General features: G+C 38.4%; 1 protein-coding gene and 1 pseudogene across 1 annotated transcript in view; both read left to right on the top strand.

The window, feature by feature from the left end:
* CDKL5 (cyclin dependent kinase like 5) overlaps positions 1-22,878 on the top strand; it is a 200,074-nt gene that overhangs the window by 123,051 nt on the left and 54,145 nt on the right. The window contains exon 4 of the mRNA XM_028122611.1: positions 11,551-11,596. Coding sequence (XP_027978412.1) covers positions 11,551-11,596 — 46 coding nt within the window. The remainder of the gene's footprint in view (positions 1-11,550; positions 11,597-22,878) is intronic.
* Positions 15,585-16,874, top strand: LOC114223620 (SWI/SNF-related matrix-associated actin-dependent regulator of chromatin subfamily E member 1 pseudogene; annotated as a pseudogene).

Here is a 22,878-nt window from a genome sequence, read left to right as displayed (position 1 = left end):
TGCTGGGCTCGATCTCAGGATCTTGGGATCATGACTTGAGCTGAAGGCAGCTGTTTAACCAACCAAGCACCCCACAAAACAGGTTTTTAATCAAGACACTATAATTCCTTCAGAATTTTAAGAGCTTATTCAAATACTTGCCTACTGAAGGGCTTCTGGAGAGGGCCAGATGAAATTTGGAAGGGTCTTATGTTTCATTATCTTCCCATTTTTTGAAACATTTTAAAGAAAGAAGGAGACAGGTCTATCTTTGTATCTCCAAGGGATATACTGTTCTTTAAAAAACTTAAAAGTGTATATGTATATTCTTTGTTCTCATGTTTTATTGGCTTTAAAAAAATTCCTTATATCCCAAAGAAGGTCTTTTTTTTTTTTTTTTAAATTATGATAGGAAAAAGTGTTTCTCCGTTAGGCTATAGTGGAATTAGTAAATTTCATCCAAGAAGAAACATGACCTGGGCCAGCAGGATGTAAATTTTGAACTGGTGATGCTGTACAGTGAGACTTTTGCACTGGATCTGCCTCTCTCTTGCATAGTTCACTTTTGAACCAGTCATACATTATTTTTCACCCACATGCTGGGAGTCCAGTGGTGGAGTCAGACCTTTATCCAAGTGGTCATAAAATATGTGAAGGTGTCACTCTAATAATTATGAAGAGATGTTTGCTAAGAGAACATATGGGGCTTCAGACTTAGTCACAGGGCTGTGGGAACGCCCCCCTGAGGAAGTGATGATTTGTGCCAAGGTATGAGGGGTAATTTAGGGTTGAGTGGGGCAGGGGAGGGCAAAACTTTTAGGAGCAAAAGGAACTATAGCAGGGGAGGTCTTGGTGATAATGGCTGGGTCTCACCAAGCAAGGGAGACCTAGTGAGAGGAGGCTGGAGAGCATTCCTGGAGTAGTTCCTGGATGGGCCTTGCTGGCCACGTGGAGGGGCTTTGACATAGTGTTTAGGGCAAGGGAGTTTTGCAGGAGTTTTATGGGGACTGGTGGAGTGAAAACAGATTTCTGTTTTCAAATAGCCACCAGGCTTTCCCAGTGGCAGACATTATTAGAAGGGTTTGGAGGCTAGGTAGTATTCCAAGTGGGAATGCGAGGGGCTGGAATTAGGATGGGAGTCAGGTAGAGAAGAACTGTGGACCGATTTGAAAAAGATTTAGGAGGCAAAATTCAACAGCACTTGGATGGGTTTGGGGGTGCAGATAAGGGAGATGTCAAAAGTGATCCTAAATATCTAGCTAGATATTTATCTGTTTACTGAGATACAGGGCCAGGAGACAGGACCAGGTTCAGAGAGGGAAAAGAGGGAATGGTTGGTTAGGCATTCTATCTAGATATTTTATACTTCATTTACTGTCATCTTACATCTCAGTAAAGATTTCTGGAGGGCATATCCAGCTCAGAGGAGGGTAGAAGGGATATGATGCTTTAATGGAAATAAATGAGAAACTAGGTTTTGTTACATAGAAATTTTATTACTGACTTGGCTTGAAGGCGGTTGTTTTCTATGAGAGTCTTAAGATTCCACTTCCCACATCTTCCTTTTTTGGCTGCATGCTTGCTCTATGTTCTTGATAATCTATTAATATTTTCATGAGACTATCTTCTTTTTAGAAGCTGAGCATGAAGTAAATTGATTGAGTTTTCCTTGTAATGCTTTTTTTTTTTTTTTGAAGATTTTATTTATTTGGCAGAGAGAGACACAGCGAGAGAGGGAACACAAGCAGGGGGAGTGGGAGAGGGTGAAGCAGGCTTCTCGTGGAGCAGGGAGCCTGATGCGGGGCTCTATCCCAAGACCCTGGGATCATGGCCTGAGCTGAAGGCAGCCGCTTAACCGACTGAGCCACCTAGGCGCCCCCCCCCCCTTGTAATGCTTTTTAAAATGTAAGAGTTTTAGTGTAATACTCTTAGCATACAAATAATGGACGGTTTAGAATTTACACCAGTATTTCCTGTAACACTATCCCATAACATGAACCTTTGTTGCAGTTTTGCTAGTTATTGGTGTAGACTTTGTGTGACTGCCAAATTCTTTTGGACCAGTTGAAAAGCATCACTGAATTTTTAACAAAAAAGTAAATAATATATATCTTTTGGTATATTTCACTGTAGGATGTTTAAATGGGGCCGTATTACAAAAGTTATAAAAGTAATCATTTAATGAAAATGAGATGAGTGTAGACATTTTAGTGCCATGATTAATGGCTTTAATAATTTGTGAAGAATTAGTCTTTAATCATCTCATTTTCACCTAAAATTTCTTTTCACAGTATATTATTCTTTTCAAAAGCTTTATTTGATCTCAAAAAGTGGTCACTCTCTCTTTAAAGGGGGAGTGTTTATAGTGGAACACCACAAAACAGTTAAAATGAATAAACTAGAGCAGAGTTTTTCGATGCCAGCACTTTTGACATTTGGGGGTGGGTAATTTTTTGTCATGGGGGCTGTCCTGTGCAATGTAGAATGTTCAACAGTCCTGGGCTCTACCTAGTAGATGCCAGTAGCCTCCACTCCACCCCATTGTGACAACCATAAGGATCTCTAGACATTGCCAGATGTCCCTGGGGTGGGGGGAGGTGCACAGTGTCCCCAGTTGAGTGCCACTGAACTAGATTTTGTTTAAATCTCAGAAGCACAATGTTGTGCTTAAAAACAAAAAGCTATTGCAAAAGATGCTCACAGTAACATGCCACTTACATGATTTTCAGTGTTCAAAAGAGTAGTAAAATTGCTTATGGGTAAATCCATTTGTAATAATAACTATGTGCATGGAGTGGTATATAACAGTTTCAGGATAGAAGTTACCTCTGGGGAGAGAAGGAATGAATGAAGGTATATTTATGACACTTTAATTTTAGCAAGAGAGAATGATCAGAAGCAAATCGATGTATTATTGACTTAAATCTGACATTTTTTTCTGTATATTTACATGATCAATCTGTTTTGAACCCCTGCAGCATATCATATAACATTTGTTGTACTTTTGAACTATTGTCATAAATTTTAATTTACTGACATGCATTATTACATACCACCAGATGTCATATAAAATATCCTCATATAAAGCAGGGGCCCAATGGACCGTTCTTAGATAACTGATGGAAATGCTCTCCTTCTTTGCTATAGATTCTTTTCCTTCCTGATATGGTCTGAAATACTTCACTTTGGTAGTTAATCTAACTTTTAATATTAGCAAACTATGGTAGTTTGTAGGTAATAAATAATACAAGTAAAGAGATTTCTTGGAAAGCAATCTAGTTTTCATCATTGTGTATCCTGGTTAATAACTTGTATTTCTATGGTACTCGGCAAACACATGTTAGTTCCATTGTATCTACCTGCCATGGAATGTATGAATTTACTCCAATTTTATAATTTTGCTCATAATGTTAAAAATAATTTCTTTATTTTAGAAGGTTTCTGTGACGTAAGAGAATAAAGATAAAGATGGAAATAAGGAAATTTTTGCACATACTTTTAGGTGTATAAGTTTTATAACAGACATTAGAAAACTATTTGAACATTTTTATTGGTGATAACATATATTTTTGAGAAAAACAGATGAGAAATAATGATGCCTCCCCATATGTTTCAGTATGTTTCCGAATATATCCTTACCCCCTTTTTTTATTATCTTATGTTAATCACCATACATTACATCATTAGTTTTTGATGTAGTATTCCATGATTCATTGTTTGCATATAACACCCAGTGCTCTATTCAGTACGTGCCCTCTTTAATCCTTTTTAACAACAAAATTTACATCTATGGCTTGCAAAGGTGGTATAGCATGACCATGGATGAGAAATGGTCTCCAGAATCAGACTTCCTGGGTTTAAAATCTTAGCTCTATTACCTCTTAGTCATATGATCTTGGGGTAAGTTACAGAATCTCATTAAAACTCAGTGTTGAATCACCATGTTATACACCTGAAACTAATGTAACATTGTGTGTCAACTGTACTCAAAAAACAAAAACAGACAAAAAAAACCCCCACACAACTCAGTATATCCTTATCTATAAAATGAGCATGATGGTAAGATCCTCTTCAGTGAGTGATTTGAGGATTAAATGAGATAATAACATCGGAAGCACTTAGCGCAGGGCCTGGTGCAAAGTACTTAAATAATCTAAAATAAAGCTCGCTTTTTCAGGTACCATACTGGTCTCTCTGGTAACAAGAGTGCCTACGGTTGTAGGGTTTTGCTACTGCTGAAGGAGGCTCATGTCAGTCTGTAAAAGAACTTAAAGACAGTTGGGATATTTACATACAAATCATGGATTGAAATATTTTAAAATACATTAGTGTCAAATTATATTTCCTGCTATTTGGATGAAGAAATAAAAAATTTCTCCCAAGGAATGGCTTCCTCAGGGGATAATTAATTACAGAATGAATTGTATAGTATAACCTTGGGAATCCATGAATAGTAGAGTAAACTAAAATCACTATTTTTTTCTGTTTTCTTTTATAATGCATGTTGGATATTTTAAATTACAGAGCAAAACATTTAAAATAATGATTCCTGATACTTCCTTAAAGTGTGTGATCAATTTAGAGAATTCATAATTCAATTTATGTAACTGCATTTTAAATAACTTAGTAAATTTTACGATTGTTAATACCATTTAGTTGCTTTGCCAACATTTTATTTTTTTATTTTTTTTAAAGATCTTATTTATTTATTTGACAGAGAGAGACACAGCGAGAGAAGGAACAGCAAGGGGAGTGAGAGAGGGAGAAGCAGGCTTCCTGCTGAGCAGGGAGCCCAGTGAGGGCTTCATCCCAGGACCCTGAGGTCATGACCTGAGCCGAAGGCAGACGCTTAACGACTGAGCCACCCAGGCGCCGCCCCCCCCCCCTTTTTTTTGCTTTGCCAACATTTTAAGGAAGAGTTGATTCTGGCCATAAACCGATGACTAGGGAGGTTGAGACAGTCGCTAACTAGCAGGAGTAAGATTTGGTTACAGATCTCTGTGTCCAGGATGGTTGTTCAGTGATTGAGGCATGAATTTTATGAGGTGGAAAATCTTGACAATACTGGAAGAAATATAGGTGCTCTGGATATTTTTCTATTTTTTACTATGCATAAAATTTATTTTTTATTCTCTTTCTAATTTTTTTTTTCAGCTGAGGAAATTTATTTTGGTAAATGTTAAATGCCTTATATAGCTTATTCACACATGGAGATAGCACAATTCAGGAACCTCTATCTTTTTGCATTCCAAAGTAATATAATTCCAGTTTTGAGATAAAATTAAGGGTGAGGTATGAAATTATCATTAATGGTTTACATATGTATTTTATCACATCCTTTGTTGTTCAGAATGTCAGCTTTTAACTAACTCATTGTTTAAACAAAGTAAGATACTGAAACAAGTAGAAAATTATGCCTATCATGCTGACTACAGCTGGTGACATTCTGTTGCAGACGTTGTGGGGGCAATGGCAAGCTTTTGTGAATAAATTGAATTTAAAACACAGTTCTTTGGAGCTGTTTTTCATATATTTTTCTTCTTTGTCTACACCCATATTATGTGTAGCATCTCAGGGTGGTAGTACAAGTAATAAAACTTAGTGTATCATCTCTTACCTCTCCCTTAAATACCCATGAAGAGATTTAAAAAAACCAAAAACTCATAAAATTTCTGTAAATTAAGAAACTAAAAATTGAAGATTGTTGGCGAAGTCCAGGGAGATGGATTGAAAAATACAGTCTTGAACATCATGCTCCTTATTCTACTTTCTGAACCAGACTAGGGTAAACTGTCAAAGTGGAGTAGCAAAAGGTTTGGTTGGACCCATGCCCGCTGGAGCGGGAAACAGGCAGCCATCTCATGGTGGTAACTTATTGACCCTGAGGGAGCTGGAGTTCTCTTTCCCCCAACTAGCCCACATCAGCACCTGTATTGCCAGATCTTTTCAGAGACTAAGCACCCCAAATACAGTATGGCAAAAAAGCAGAGAAGGATTGGAAGCAGCAAGTTGCATCCTAGGATTCACAGACCCCCATGGCAAGGTGTGGTGAATGTGGAGGAGAGGGAACAGGATGTGCTAGGAAGGGTAGGTTCAGCAAACAGCTTATTCTGACAACTCTGCACAGGTGATTCAGCCTCAGCCCAGCCAACCCAATGAGAAGAATATTTGCTGGGAATCCAGGTTTTGACATTGGGCTCAGGTACATCAATCTGCTTTTGAAGCCCAGGTGGCTGAAAAACCCCAACTAGCCTTTCAGGTGCCAGGCCTAGTGAATCTCTTCCAATCTTAGTAGGGATGAGTTAAAAAAAAAAAAAAAAGGCAGGGATGTGTACCTTATGAAAAGATATGGGAGGATAAGACACTGCTCTGAAGATTTAGAAGCAACACATAGTTCTAAAAATGATTTTTTGTAACAAGCAGATGCAGTCTCCTGAAGGAGAGCCAGGAGGTGTGACCTCTATAGTGAGAACAAGCTGAAACAAGGCAAAAACTGCTGAAGTTGAAGTCAGCTGAAATAAGATGGTAGAGAAACCTAAAATGGAGGAAGTAAAAGAACAAAATTGATGTAGCAGTTTTGATTAATTCACTCATGAAATATTTATTGAACCTACTATGTGCCTGCTATTCTAGGCACTTACACAGTAGTGAATAAAACACACAAAGCAACTATGAAAGATCCAACCTAAAAGTTACAAGGTTTCTAGTGAAAAATACTAGGAAAACAGGTGTAGAAACAACCTTTAAGGTTGCTAGAAGAAAACTTTTCTAATTTCATTGATTTCCAGATAATATTAGTTCAACCCCCCCTTCTAGATATATTCTCGTAATTTAAAATTTTTATTCCAAGGAAAAGGAAAACTCCTAGTAGGATCTAGGCAGAAACAAAGTTATCTGTGTTGGAACAAAAATTAAATTGGCCTCAGACTTCATTCTCTTCCTCTTGGAGAAGAACGTGTATGGAGAAGAATGAAGTACATGGTTTTTGTTATAGACTTTTTACTCCTATGTGCTGGAAAGTTGCTTTAATAAACATACAAACCTACAATGTCTATGATGTGAATGGCATTTTCCAGGGCTTTGCTGTGCATACAACTTTACAGGGATCCTGAAGATGGTGGAGAACATAAGGTTGCCTTCCCAAGAATTCTATGCCTGCCAAGTTGCCATTCATGTGTGAGGACTTGCACACATGTAATGATTTGGAAAATAGGGTACTTCCTCAGAAAGCCACTCAAAGATGTACACTGAGCAAAAACTTAATGCAAATCAAGCTCCAAAAAAATGTGAAAACCACAGTAGAAAAGGAATAGAGGTAAAGACTGAAGCCAATAAAATATATAAAGAAATATAGACTACGTATAACTGCTCATGTGTGTATAATTGTAAATTAAATACAACAGCCAGAATCTATTCTCAAAAATAAATTATACAAAATGGTAAAAGAAGAACCAGGGTCTGTAATCCCAGATTAATTTAAAACAGATCACAGTAGCGGCACCTGGGTGGCTCAGTCAGTTAAGTGTTCAACTCGTGGTTTTGGCTCAGGTCATGATCTCAGGGTTGTGGGATCGAGCCCCACATAGGGCTCAGCATGGAGTCTGCTTGAGATTCTTTCTGCCTTCTTTTCCCTCCCCCTCTGCTGCTCCTCCTGTTCATGCGTGTTCCCTCTCTCAAATTAAAATAAATAAAAGAGGTCACAATAATTTAAATTGGTTCTGACATAAGAATCAACAGATCAATCATGTAGACTAGACTAGAAAGTTCTGAAAGAAAATCTGAAGCATATATGTAAGAATGCTAAGATACAACAAAGAACTAAAAATCCATGGTAAAGGATTCTATTTATGAGCACCTGGGTGGCTCAGTCGTTAAGCGTCTGCCTTCGGCTCAGGTCGTGATCCCAGGGTCCTGGGATGGAGCCCCGCATCGGGCTCCCTGCTCCGCGGGAGGCCAGTTACTTCTCCCTCTCCCACTCCCCCTGCTTGTATTCCCTCTCTCGCTGTCTCTCTCTCTGTCAAATAAATAAATAAAAATAAAATCTTAAAAAAAGAGTATTCCCAAGAGTATTGGGAAAATTGATTCAGTATTTAGAATTATATTAAATATAGATTCCCTCACCATGTCATATATTAAATGACAGGTGGATCAAGTTTAAGGAAAGAAATTAAATCATTAAAATACTGAGACATAAATGTGGATGAATATTAACCATACTCAGGCTAAGTAAGGACTTTGAACACAAAAGTAGTGGACATAAAGGCATTTATCAATAAATGTGACTATGTAATTATAAGTTATATTCAACAACAACCAAACCCTAAATAATTTAATGAGCACAACAGTCTGGGGAAGATCTTTGTAACAAAATTTGGCAACAGGTTCACATCCATAAATCATCAAGAAAAATATTAAGCTTAGTAGACTTTTTTTCACTTACAGGCGATAGAATGAAATTTCTCAGACCTCACTGATGTCTAAAGACATTTTTCAGTGATTGTATTTACTATCGGCTATTGTTATAAAGTGTGTGTTCTTATATATTGCTGAAGGGAACTGTGAAATGATGTATTTTGTATATCCATTTTGGCAGTATTAGGAGCCTTTAATGTTCGTACCGTTTGACCCAGATATATCACCTGCAGAATTTACTCTGTGGAAATAAGGACACAGATGTCAAAGTATGTTCACAGTTAAATAACAATCCATTAAAAAATAATGGTTTTAAAAATTATTTAATGACAGATTAAAATATAGCTCATACAATATCAGGTGAAATAAAAACATGTAACACCGTACATAATATTACTGTTCCAATTTGAGAAAAATTTACTGGGAAAAAATAAACCAAAATGCTAGCAATGGTTATACCTTTTATATTTTATGTTTTCTGTAATGAGTTTGTATTATTTTTATAAGCAGCTTGAATAAAAGTGAAATGTTAAATTCTTTCCAGCATTTTCTGCTCTTAAATGCATGTAGTTTCCACTAAACATTGAGTTGATTTTATGTAGAAAACTTCATGTTTCACTTCATTCTTTAAGTAAATATATAAACTGTATTGAGTAAATGAGAGAGAGAGAGAGAGAGAGAGAGAGAGTGTGTGTGTGTTGAGACAGGATTTCCATGGTATTGGTGAAAGGATGAATAATAAACATTTTATTTGACCCATTTTCAGGCAACTGTTTTATACAGTGAATTCTATTTATGAGATGCCAGAAATTAATCAGTTTCTTTCTTCAAGATGATGTAAATAAGTTTGTTGTAAATGTAAATTTGTAGTCCTATCATGGGCGAATTTGAACTAAGGAAGACCTTTTATAAAATCAGACAAAGTTAACACTTAGGATGCAATAATAAGGTGCCTTGGCATGTGATAATAATGAGTACTGGGTATTATATAAGACTGATGAATCACTGACCTCTACCTCTGAAACCAATAATACGTTATATGTTAATTAATTAAATTTAAATAAAAAAGATATCTTGGGACTCCATTTAGAGTGCAATATAGGATGAAGCATGACTTGGAAGATCTCTCAGCTGAAATGTGAGCAGTTTTGTTTTTTTTTTTTAAGATTTTATTTTTATTTATTAGAGAGCAGGGGAGGGGTAGAGGGAGAAGCAGATTCCTCGCTGAGCAGGGAGCCCGATATGGGGCTTGACAGGGGGCTCTACACGGGGCAGGTTACCAGGATCCTGGGATCATGACCTGAGCTGAAAGCAGACCCTTAACCAACTGGGCCACCCAGGTGCCCCGAAATGTGAGCAGTTTTACTCCATTCCTGGGTGCATATCATGCTGCCTCTTTGTGTCTGGAGCCGTTTCCTGATAGTGTTTGTTCTTTCTCTTATGCCATTTGTAGTTTGCTGGCTAGAGCCTTTTGAAAAGGAGCAGTGTAAGAAAATGGTTATCACTGTGTTAAGAGGGAGTAGCATACCTCGCAGAGTTACCTGCTACTACCTGTACTAATATTCTAGCTGATCATCCCCCACATCACTTTGAATTTGCAGTTATTTCTTCCCAATAATGAAACACTTCCAGTATCAGAAAGTACCCGGAAGGCTGAGTACAAATAAATTGTATCCCAGAAGCTGTCTGTACTCTACAATTCTATCAATCCTCCATTAACAACAAAAATGTAATACTCTTAAGAACCTTTTTCCTCAGTAGCCTATAGCACTTTCAGATGAATTTTTTCCCCTATAACAAAGATGATAGCTGGTATTTTCTTATTTCATAGGGCAGATGAGAAACAGAAAGGGTTTGATTTCACAGACCTAGTTATGACTCAGGGTTTGTCTTGAGCGTAAGAATTTATTTATTTATTTATTTTTTAAAAAAGATTTATTTATTTGAGAGAGCAAGAATGAGAGAGAGAGTACATGAGAGGGGGTAGGGTCAGAGGGAGAAGCAGGCTCCTTGCCAAGCAGGGAGCCCGATGCGGGACTCGATCCCGGGACTCCAGGATCATGACCTGAGCTGAAGGCAGTCGCTTAACCAACTGAGCCACACAGGCGCCCCGAGCATAAGAATTCAAACGGTCATCCCCGCACCCCACTTTCATGATCCCCCTTTGCTTTTATAAACAACTAAAGGAAAATGTTTATTTTTAATAAGTTAATGATTTATACCTTGTTATTGCCTGCTATTTTGTGCATTTTTAAAGCCTTTGTTTTGATGTGGGGACACCCTTTTATTAAAAGATTTGCTCCTACAGATGTGAAAGTATACCCACTTAGAGTACAAAAAAGCAGACCTGAGTCATTCAGAAGACCTTTCTATATAACATGTTGGCTTTGAAGAATCTATATATTATTTTGCCAAAAGCTTTTTTTATTCCTTTTATAGACCAGAATTAGACATGAGTTATTTAACCTCATGGTGCTTAGTTCTGAGCATTTCCATTTCCTTTTCCAGCCCTTATATTTTTTTGAAATGTTTCAGTTTAAAGTAGGGTTCTGCTCACAAACTACTTCTGTTCAGGAGACCGAAATAAGGGCAGGAGGGGAGGTAGTGATTGGTATTTGGCGGCAGATGTTTGTCTCTCTTTGGGTTTGAAATGACCATCAATAGGGGAGAACTGGTGAACTAGATAGTTTGTTAGGAAAAGTTAAGTGAAGGGAGGAGACTTTGTTTCAAGGGGAATTCCGCTACCATCAACTACCGAGTATTGTAGAAGCCTTTTCTCTGCTATAGAAGTCCAATTAAAATGTGTCCCTGAGTTTCAGAAGGAAGTACAGATGATGGTATATTATATTGTCAGTCATCCTGACATTTTTGTGTAGCCTCAGGACATCGACACTTCTGGTTTATCCATGGTCTATCACCATCTCTGCTCTTGGTCCCCTTCTCTCTCCCCCTTATTTTTTTTCCTTTTCTGACAATGTCTGTAGGGTGGTAAGAAAGAGAATTTTGGAACCAGAAAATGAGGGGCTGGTAAAGAAGACGATCTATTGGTTTACTTTCTGGTTTCTTGCTGTTCTGTCCCCAAATATACCCCCAGACAATTGGGATTCCCAGTTTTAAAAACACTGGGAAATGACTTTCTGCCTCTTTTTTCCATTGCAGGAAACACATGAAATTGTGGCAATCAAGAAATTCAAGGACAGTGAAGGTATATATATATTTTTTCCTTTTTGTATTTAGTCCTTGTGAATAAAATGTGGAAGAGATGGAATCTAGCTAACTAGACTTTGTTCCTGAAATTTTAAAGTCTCTATCTCAGAAAGTGAGTATAGCTTATTTATTATCATGTTTTGCTTTGAAACATTTGGCTCCTTCTGTGTGAATCTTTTCATATTTCATGATATTAGAAAATTTATCTTACATTTTAAGGTACAGTCAACATTGTGGAAATCTTGTTTCAAATGCTGGGTAGAAGGCATGCTATTTATGCTATTTAATATTATTAAAATGAGAAAACCGATTTGAAATAAATATTTTTGTGAGTTCACACAAGTAGTAAGTGCTGTTTGAAGGGCTTTGGTATTGGTTACTGTGATCTCCGGTTTCTAGTCAATTAGAAATACAAGGATAAGTGGTATGTAGATGGTATCAAGAAAGTGATTTTATATTTAAAATAACTCATTGGAAGAATAAAAGCTTTTCAAGAAGAAATACCATAGTTGGAGTCCTTGGTTACATCCAGACCATTTCAGATGGAGTATTAAAATTACCCTATGCTGGGCAAGAAAATTTAAAATAAAGCACTAAAAAAAAAAAAAGTAATGTGCAAAATATAAATAAATAAAGCATTTCAGTAGTTCATTAGGTTTTAAATCTAGACTATTGGCCATCTAACGATAGCCAAGTAGAAAAATTTACCATGAAGGCACACATGGCCTTTCAGAAGCTCTAGGCAGCATTTCCCCAATTTTTTTTTTTCCTGCAGAGACCCACAGAAATACTTTTTTACATTCTAATCCAGTATCCATATACATAATGTCCTATATATAACTGAAGCAAAAATGTCACAAAACTATTACACTAACGTGAAGTTCTTAGTTTTCTGTTCTTTCCTGCTCATATAAATTCACATAAATGCCTATTTGTGGCATCAGATAACATTGATTTTTACCACTGAATCATAACCTGCTTTGTGAAAAATAGTGTTAAGAGGCACCGGCATAGCATTAACTTTCCTGTCTAACTGGACATATGACAATAGCAGTCATAGCCTACCTCCATCAGCACACACTGACTAAGTACTGTAAGATACCAGCCTCTATATTTGTGAACAGTTTCATCACTCCTACTTTAGACACTTAGTAAACATTAAATAACCAAAAGGGCTCACTAACAAATAACAAAGTCCTGGGGTAGATTCAGTAGTATTTGATATAACCCACCTCTGATGTGCTGGTTATGTGGAGCACATCACATCATCTGGGAAACCTTAGCAGCCATTGTCTTGCCAGCCTTAAAGAGAAGGCAATAAAAAATGCTTTTAGCTTGTTCTAAAGAAAAAAAAAAAACCTGCTTCAAATGATGTACCTGTAGTCTAACAGGAAACAATAGCCCCAGGCCAGTCCACTCTGAGACCATTGGCAATGAGCTCTTTGAGCAGTGGCTTTGGGCTAACCACAGGTGGCCAAGAGACAAATGGTGATCTACTAAAAAGAGTGGTTGCAACAGTAGATCAAAGCATAACCTTTGCCTTCGTGTAAAGACTTCTGGCTGTGCATTCATCTTGTAAGGCAAACCGTCAAGCACTGGTTACCACCAAAAATAATAATTGTCACGAAGTTTTTGAAAGGCAGTACAATCTAGGTCATGTATGCCATTGCTTTAAAAAAAAAAAAAACTAAGTGCCATATTCTTCACAATCCCTGTTCTATGCATACCTGTTCTTAGCTTCAGTTAAACAATGTATTTGTACCTGTGTGCTGATACCTTCAGAGTGGTAATCAATAGCATATCTGTTGAAATTTATTGAGCACTGAGCCAGGTGCTGTAAGAGACATGAAGGTAAATCAGGTGTGGGTAATTTCAGGAAGCTTAGTAGAATTAAGACCTGTAAATAAAGAGCAGTAAAACAGAGGAGAAAGCAGTCAGTGCCTGAATGAATTTGAATAATTTTGAGGCAAGAGACATTGTTTCTAGCTGTGGCATCCAGAAAGTGTATGAATAGTCTAGACATTATACGAAACATTTGATCAGCCTTCATTTCTGTGTGCTGACAAAGCATGAATCCCCTCTGCCCTCACCTCTGCCAGACCATTATTAGTTACCATACCTTACGGACACACAGTGTTATCACCCAGCCACCTTGAAGACAGACACCTTTGTAGGAACGCCCATATATACTTCTAGAGGGATACTTCCTTAACATTTCTATGATAGAATCTGAAGACATGCAATTATTCATAACTTTTTCATTCCAGTTCTGTTCTAGGCACACTTTCCTGCTGTTTCCAGCTCTCCCTGGGAGATCTCATACTCTTCTTTTCTGCCTTTACCCTTTTCCTCTTACCTGAGTAGAATCTTGCTTAACGGAAGTCAGGGAACGTGTGTGGTGAACAGTCCTTTTGGAATGTGAAGTGCACATCGATAGTTCGGTACAGATGAGAATGTCCATTCAGCCCCTGTGGAAGCCACTTAATTCTGAACCATTTATCACCTAAAATTTCAGTCAGGACAATTCTAACAAAAATAGAGTTTCATCATAATATCCTTATGGTCATATAGCTCTCGTTAATCTCGTTTATTAGTTACTCTGAAAATATTCTGTTGATATTATGTTAGTGAATTTTCTAAACCCAATGCTTAAAAATCTTTGTGAAGATCATGACATAATCCTATAAAAACATTATTACACTGAAATAGGATCTGAACTTGGTCTGATTTGCATTCAAGCTAGTCAAGTATTCTCAGACTGATGATATCAAGGGATAGTTTATGAGAGAACATATTCTGTTAGCTTTAAGAGATTGTGATCATGTCCTATTTTCTTAGTAAGTTTATATATATCTACAAAGTTGTATAAAATGTTTTTGAAACTACATTTTAAGGTAGACCACTATTTAATTCAGGCTGTCCTTGTTATTCCAGGATAATAGATGCCTATCTAAAATCGGAACCAAACTTTAATAGTAAATAAAAGGTTTTGACTGGGGGGCGCCTGGGTGGCTCAGTGGGTTAAGTGACTGCCTTCGGCTCGGGTCATGATCCTGGAGTCCCGGGATCGAGCCCTCTCCCACCCCCCCTGCTTGTGTTCCCTCTCTCACTGCCTCTCTCTCTCTGTCAGATAAATAAATAAAATCTTAAAAAAAAAAACAACACAGAAAGGTTAGACTGGGACTTTAGGTTGGAAAAATGGAACAAAAATTATAAAAATAAGTTTATCTTATAGCTAATAGAGTTTGGATTATAATAGCAACTATGTGCTATTTCTTAGGAAAAAAATCACATGTTACCTTTTTTGGGAGAGGGGCAATTTTTACAGTAAAACTGTAGGCTAAGTCAGTGAATGACTTTCATAATAAAAAGAGGCTCATTAAAAAAATACACCAAAAGCTTTGTCACTTTTCCCTTTATTTTTGTCTGTCCCTGTCTTTCTGTCTTCATCCTTGTCAGTTTTTTACTCTCCGGTGATTAGCTGTTACAACTCTGTCAGATCAATTATCAGTGTCTTTTGTCTATGATTTTCCTCGAAAGACTGACACACCGGGTGAGGATAAAAACATGTTAAAATGGAGGACTTGTGTGAGTGATAACATTTTTATCTGAGATCTCTTCATTAGTTAATATTGTTTTGATGACTTTTGCTTCTTTATTCATCATCATCAATGTAGAGTTTCAGATAATTAATTCTTTTTTTTTGAGAGAGAGAGAGCACACACATGCGGGTGGTGGGGAATGGACAGAGGGAGAAGGAGAGAGAGAATCTTAAGTAGGCTCTAGGCCTAGCATGGAGCCCGAAGCATGGCTTGATCTCATGACCCATGAGATCACGACCTGAGCCAAAACCAAGAGTCAGATGCTTAACCAATTGAGCCACCAAGCACCCCTATGAGTTTGTCTATTAATATAAGTTCCCACAAAGAAACATTAACTATAAACATCAACCAGGAGTCTTCATAGAATTAGGTCTACTGGCGCTTTTTCTGCCCATGGTGTCTCAGATTCATTCTTAAGGAACTGAGAACTTAATCTTCCAAAATGTCAAAAAGACCATCTTATGCCCCACCTCCCACCCCAGCTCCTGCAACACAAATGCCCAGCACACCAGGGTTTGTGGGATACAATCCATACAGTCATCTCGCCTACAACAACTACAGGCTGGGAGGGAACCCGGGCACCAACAGCCGGGTCATGGCATCCTCTGGTATTACGATTCCAAAACCCCCAAAGCCACCAGATAAGCCACTGATGCCCTACATGAGGTACAGCAGAAAGGTCTGGGACCAAGTAAAAGCTTCCAACCCTGACCTAAAGTCGTGGGAGATTGGCAAGATTATTGGTGGCATGTGGCGAGATCTCACTGATGAAGAAAAACAAGAATATTTAAACGAATACGAAGCAGAAAAGATAGAGTACAATGAATCTGTGAAGGCCTATCATAATTCCCCCGCGTACCTTGCTTACATAAATGCAAAAAGTCGTGCAGAAGCTGCTTTAGAGGAAGAAAGTCGACAGAGACAGTCTCGCATGGAGAAAGGAGAACCGCACATGAGCATTCAGCCTGCTGAAGATCCAGACGATTATGATGATGGCTTCTCAATGAAGCATACAGCCACTGCCCGTTTCCAGAGAAACCACCGCCTCATCAGTGAAATCCTTAGTGAGAGTGTGGTGCCAGACGTCTGTTCAGTTGTCACAACAGCTAGAATGCAGGTCCTCAAACGACAGGTCCAGTCCTTAATGGTTCATCAGCGAAAACTAGAAGCTGAACTTCTTCAAATAGAGGAGTGACACCAGGAAAAGAAGAGGAAATTCCTGGAAAGCACAGATTCATTTAACAATGAACTTAAAAGGTTGTGCGGTTTGAAAGTAGAAGTGGATATGGAAAAAACTGCCGCTGAAATTGCACAGGCAGAGGAACAGGCTCGAAAAAGGCAGGAGGAAAGAGAGAAAGAAGCTGCAGAGCAAGCTGAACACAGAGCAGCATGGTTCCTGAGGAAGAGCAAGCTGCTAGTAAGAGCGAGGAGAAGAAGGACGACGAGAGCATCCCAATGGAGACAGAGGAGACACACCTTGAAGAAGCGACGGAAAGCCAACAGAATGGTGAAGAAGGCACGTCTACTCCTGAGGACAAGGAGAGCGGGCAGGAGGGGGTGGACAGTATGGCTGAGGAGGGGACCAGTGACAGTAACACCGGCTCCGAGAGCAACAGTGCCACAGTGGAGGAGCCACCCACAGACCCCACACCGGAAGACGAGAACAAAGAATAAATGTTGCCTTGTTTTATGTGTTCTAAATACTTTTTTAAATGAAAAAAAAAATGTTTTTTGAGTTTAAAAAAAAAAAAGAATTAGTTCTACTTAGTATTTGGATTTTCTGAGAAGAGAAAAATGACCACAGACCAAAAAGTTACTAGGAATGATTTAATTGAAAGTTATTTTTTGGACTATGTATAATGATAAATTTAACCTAATTCATCTACCCGTCCTATAACTCCAATTTTGTACAATGAGATCTGATGTTCAGATGATAATCTTCTGTCACTGTTGGAAGATCATTCTCATGCACACACATGTACAAATGTTTGCCATCCTCAATTTATTGAATAGTCCAAGAGCCATGATTTAGCTTAGATAGATTTGAGTTAACAAGAATTAAAAACGTCTGTTCATCTTTTACTTGAGGAGGTCCTGTGATCTAGGATTTATTTTTGACACATATTTGGAACTTCTGGTGTGACATCTTTAGCTTCTTAGGACTTTTTGTCTTTCCCTAAAAGTACAGGTGATGGGGTGAGGAGGGATCCTCCCTATGTCACTGGGCCTTGGCACATGGCAAGGAGGCTGATTCTCAGGGAGCTGTATAGCAGTCCATAGTTAAGATGGAATTTAGGTTGTGCCTCTACTTGCATTTCATATCCTGCTTATCTTTTCTGTAGATAAATATTCTCTTGGAATGGACATATTTATTCTTTTTAAACATGAGAAAATGTTTAATTGGTTATCCCTTCTTTTCTCCAGTTTATTTCATCATTATTTTTACCCAGACTTTAGAAAGCTCTAGCCTGATCTCTGGTTTGAGGAAACTCTGATCTCATTCTGTATAATGGTACAAAACAAGAGTTCATAGTCTTTGGTCCTTAAATTCAAAAACCTGATTTCTCTGTAAATGAGGCCTTAAAACAAACTTTCCTACCTTTGGTTAAACAGAGAATTCAGTTAACTAACCTTGAGTGTTCTGGCTCATCATGATTTCACCACACTTCTTTTAATGTCCAGGATGGATCTCTTTCAAGCTTCAGGGATTCTTCTAGGATTTCATGAACATTTGTACCTTTCATACTTTAATAAATTTCTGTTGTGCTCTACCCGGTCTTCATCGCTGAAGATTTAAGGATTTTCATCTTTTTTGGTATATATGATAGCAGTATCGCCATTCAAACCCCCCTGGCCATGTTAATTGCCCTCTTGTTGGTATTCCTTCTTTAGTCAGGGCAACCAGACTCAAACGTGGTATCCTTATGGTTTTGTACAAAGATGGGTTGGCTTTTTTCCCCTCCATTGTACCCGTTTAAAGGTCCATTTTGGGGGGCCTCTTTGGCTATACAAGAATGTCAGGTTTGTGATTTCAAAAAGTAGGTTACAGCTATTTCTGGATTTCTTTTTCAAGCGCACAGTTCTTTAAAAATAGAGTTACAATAGAGTTTCTGCTCATCTTTAGATTTTTCTCTTTTTATTACTTACTTTGCATTTCTTTTGCTCCTGTGATTTTTTTTTCTTAAAAATTGTTTTCTTTTACTTAAGTGAATCTCCCTTCTTGATTTTTAGTGTATTAACTTGCCTAAGTGGCGAGCTAAATGTAGGTTAGTTCTTTGTTTTTTTTTCTTACTTAGCGTCCTTTTTCTACCCTGCCATTTAATCATCATTCAAAAGAATTTATGTAACATTGTCGGACTTCCTGCCTGGACTAAGCTAAACACCCTCAACTGGTAACTGATGACCAGGTCCATTAACGTGCACATAAGTAGGACTTGCATGGAAGCGCCAGGTCTTAGAGCTGGAAGCACCCTCAGAATCATCTAGTCGAAGTCCAACTCCAGTTTACAGCCAAGGAATCCAAGACCCAAAGCTGCATAGCTAGTATGTAATTAACTGGGAAAGATGCAGACCCCAAGATCTTTGTCGAGTTTTTCTTCCACCCATACCATATTGCTTTGCCACTCCGCTAAGCAGTAGAAGAGTGCAGACCTGCACTTGGGTGTTCCGACTCATTCTCTAAAGCTTGCTCACTGCCTTACACCATGTTGCCTATGTCCCTGTGTTCTACTTAGTGTGGCATTCCCTTCACTCATCCTGAGGAAGTTATTCTTTCTAGACTTGGTTTCTTCATTTGTAAACTGGAGAAGCCTAGCCTAAATAAAGAATCCACAGGATTATTTCAACTGGGAGGCAGGGATTTTTGTGCTCATGTCAATAGGCTGTGCTATCACCTTTGAAAAACTGCCTTGCTGAAGAGCTTGGCTACTTTCTGAACCTGAGGTGAGAAGCATGTGTAAGTGGAATGTGTATTGCCTTTCCCCATTATCTCATCATTTAGTCACAGTTTTGTCCAAGTACAGAGTAAGCCAGGAGCCTTAAAAGTACTTAGAGAAACAAAATTGATAGGATAGACCCAAGTAATGAAGAGTATGCATTTTGCTTGCACTTAGGGAATTAATAACTCCACTTCCTGCCTGTTCCCATTCATTACATTCTTAGTGCCAAAGTGCTTACTTCAATTTTTCTATCTGTGACAGGCATACATTAGAGGAGCCTTCATTTCCTAAAATAGATAGGCAGCTCAAATGGGGTGGTTTTGGCCCCATATGCTAGGTGATTTTGTGAGCTGCTTTTCGAAGATTCATTTCTCTTTCTTCTCTAGCCATCTTTTATGTAGAGTTGGTATAGATTTGAATGATGTCTATATAACAAAGTAGCAAAATTCAGTGAGGTTTATGCTCAAAATCAATGAGATTTTAGTGGAAAAAAATCACTGATTATTAGATTTGGAAAAAGCCATGGGATTTTTGTAGGGTGTGTGGGTGGGGAAGGTGCCCATTTATTTAGTTATTTTATGAATGAAAAGTTAAGTGGCTTGCCCAACATCATATTTCACAGTGTTGGTTCATTAACAGGATCCAAACTCCAGGTCTCCCAAATCCTATTCCAGGATTCCTTCTTCTAAAGCCATTCTACTTCAGCCATTCTGAGGTGGCTCAATCTGTTAGCAAAGTGAAACTGCCACAAGTTGCTAATAATACAAAGCTCCCTTTTTTCAGTTGCTTTTCAGGTGCCAAGAATTCACCAAGCATTTGACTAGAAAAGATACACCAGCTATATTTACTTTTGACTTGTTTGCAACGGTTCATCTGTACCCAGCTCCAGCAGAGTTTATGGATGTTGTTAATGAATGGTTAAATATATATATATGTGTGTGTTCTTGACCCTTAGTACTTTCAGTTTTTTTGAGACTCCATATTTTATAATCACATATTATAGAAGATAACCAGGCATGGAGATGAGTAGGGGAAAATAAATTTAGTTTGTCTTACTGCCTGAAAAGCTGCCCTCTCAACCTTATAGAGACAAGATTGAAAGCATTGTACTCAAAACTGAGAGGGCGAAGTGCCTCTTGCTTGCCATCACTTTGCTGCTTCCCAAGAATGAGAGCTAGCCACATATGAGTGAAGATTTCCTTATGGCACCAGCGAAAGCGTTTGTGTCAGAAGTATTTAGTGATCGTTTCTTTGTGCCAGGTGCATTCCTAGGTGGTTGAGTGTGTATTGTTGAACTGCAGAACTTGGGCCTGTCCTCTGAGAGCTCTTGGTTTAGCAGGGGTAGCCACCTGTAAGCAAAACAATCTATAAATAAAAATGGTGAGAAGATCTGCAAAGGAAAAGTTCAGAGTAGTGTGATGAGGAATAATAGGGATGGAGGCCTGCTTTGATTTAGTGATCTAGGCAAAGCTTGTGAGGAGCGCTATTTAAACTGAAACCTGAAGAGGAGCCAGCCCTGTAAGGAGTCTGGGTTGTAGAATGCGAGTTCTAGGCAGAGGGAACAAGTTCAAAGGCCCTAAGGTTGAAAAAATAAAGTTGGGGCTGTTTTGGGAACTGAAAGACTAACGTGAGGGAGGGGAAGGAAGGATATGAGATGGGGATGGAAAAGCAGACAGGAACCAGGTCGTGAGTAATCAGTATATTTGTCTGTATTGAATTACTTCCTTGTTGGAAAATCATTGACTTTGTATTGAGACCTGTGTGGCATTCTGTGTATTAGAGATAGGTGAACTTTAGTTTGATTATCCCAGACTTGAAAGTAACCCAGATGGGGTAGCAGAGAAGCAGGTTATGAGCCTACCTCATAACACTAAAGGCTTTTTAGCGTTCCCTACATTTTAGCAATTCTAAAAGTCACAAAACACCTCTTCTCTGGCTTAGCCCCAATTTGCAGAACAGCTGGACCTCTGTCCACAATCCTCTAAGCCACTTTGGGAAGTCCCCCGATCACACCTCATACATTCCCCCTACTGCCAGGTGGCCCCTGCGGTGTCATATTCTTTTCCCCTGACAGGGGGGCCCTGTGAGTCCCCAGTTCCCAATTGACCCCCCTGGTGTGGGCTGGCTCACTGCTTATGCCACTGTTGGCCTTTGTTACTGCTAGTTCTTGCTTTCTGATAGGCAGTATCTTTCTCTGTCCTTTTCTAATCTCTGCTCCAGCATTCCCCAACAGTTTTTTATTGTTGTTGAAGTAAGGAGAATATTTCACTTGTGTAACCAGTTCACAAATGAGTGTTGACTTTATGTTCCCTGTTTATTACAGGTACTGTGGTGCTACAAAGCCCCTGCTTTTATTACTGTCTCTTTATTCTTTAAACTCAGTTTGAATGGGGGCTGAGAAATGGGCTGAGAAGTACTCCTCGTTCCTGTTTAGAATCTTCCGTCCCCCATTTGGAGGGAAGATTCAGCCCCTTCTTGTGTATCTTGCTTAGGAAGCATTTCTCCCTAGAAGGCATTTTCATCTTTCTCACCTTCATCCCCAAACTCCATTTTCTTCCTCCCTGAACCTGAGGGAGGTTAGATATGACTGAACCTGAGAATCATAAAACTTAGACTCTCAAGCTAGGATTTTGACTCTGACCCCAAACCTTGGGGACAAATGTGTTTTAGAATTTATAACTTTTGGGTTTTAAAATGGGAATATGGCATGCTACTTTAGCACTTTGTAATCAGATACTATTTCTAAAGCAAACATATGAATATTCATACTAAGTGGGATAAAAACAAAGAATATAAGTGGTCTCGTGTCAGTTCAGGTTTTACTTCTAAAGAGATTTGCCATAAACAGAAAAAGTGTTCAGTCTTTAGACTGATTTTTGAAGTTGCATATAAAGGATTATGAACCTGTGTTCTTGTGTGTGTGCATACATATATGTGTATATGTGGACATGGTAGTTAGAATTTCTAGGCTAAATCTGAAGGTATCATAAAAACTCATTTAAAATAAAGTATTACCTTCCTACTCCCCTGCCAATTCATCCATTAGAGTTAATGTGATTTCTGGCCTTCCTCCACGCCTGTGGGAGCTATCATGAATGAATTTGATGACATGGAAGAGTATATTGGTTCAGCATAAGTTCTCCATCCCAGTATGGCTATACCATCTGGGATGGACAGATGGACATGCCACAGGAAGACAGCAGGAACCTATAGCAGCTGCTGTTCAGAGAGATCAGACACTCTTAGAAATCCCTGCAACTTGACTATGAGCTGCACTGTGGGTGCCTGGTATGTGACCTCTGCTCACTGAGGTGACTCACATGCAGCCTGAAGAATAAAATGCTCTTTTAAGCCAAAACTACAGGCCGAAGTTAAAAACATCAGCTGCTGCAGATGCTGCATAGAGGCTCCTCTGCACACTGATATAGTTGATTCCTTCTTACCCTTTTAAACTCCTTTTTTCTCAGTATGTAGTGTTAGAATGAAAATGACAGTGGATTCATATGTCGTATCTGTCAGTCTGTGTTTACACATATACTTTGCAATACAGAGTATAAGAAAACACAAGCAGAAAATTAGGTTCATGCTGGTCAAGTAAGCATTTTCTTCTGTAAGATGCTAATTCTTGGTCCTTTCAACAAGAAAATGTGGTATTTAATCTTCCATCCTTGAACTTCTTATGCAGAAGTACTCAAAGTGGAAAGTGAAATTGGTATGTTTTCACTGTTCTTAGAATTTTT

Source organism: Eumetopias jubatus, unplaced genomic scaffold (genome assembly GCF_037043125.1).
Source record: "Eumetopias jubatus isolate StellerSeaLion01/CBP00866 unplaced genomic scaffold, mEumJub1_p1.0 scaffold_11, whole genome shotgun sequence".
In the NCBI taxonomy this organism is placed as follows: domain Eukaryota; kingdom Metazoa; phylum Chordata; class Mammalia; order Carnivora; family Otariidae; genus Eumetopias; species Eumetopias jubatus.
The sequence above is the reverse complement of the archived record's forward strand: the minus strand, read 5'-3'. Positions and strand labels throughout refer to the sequence as shown.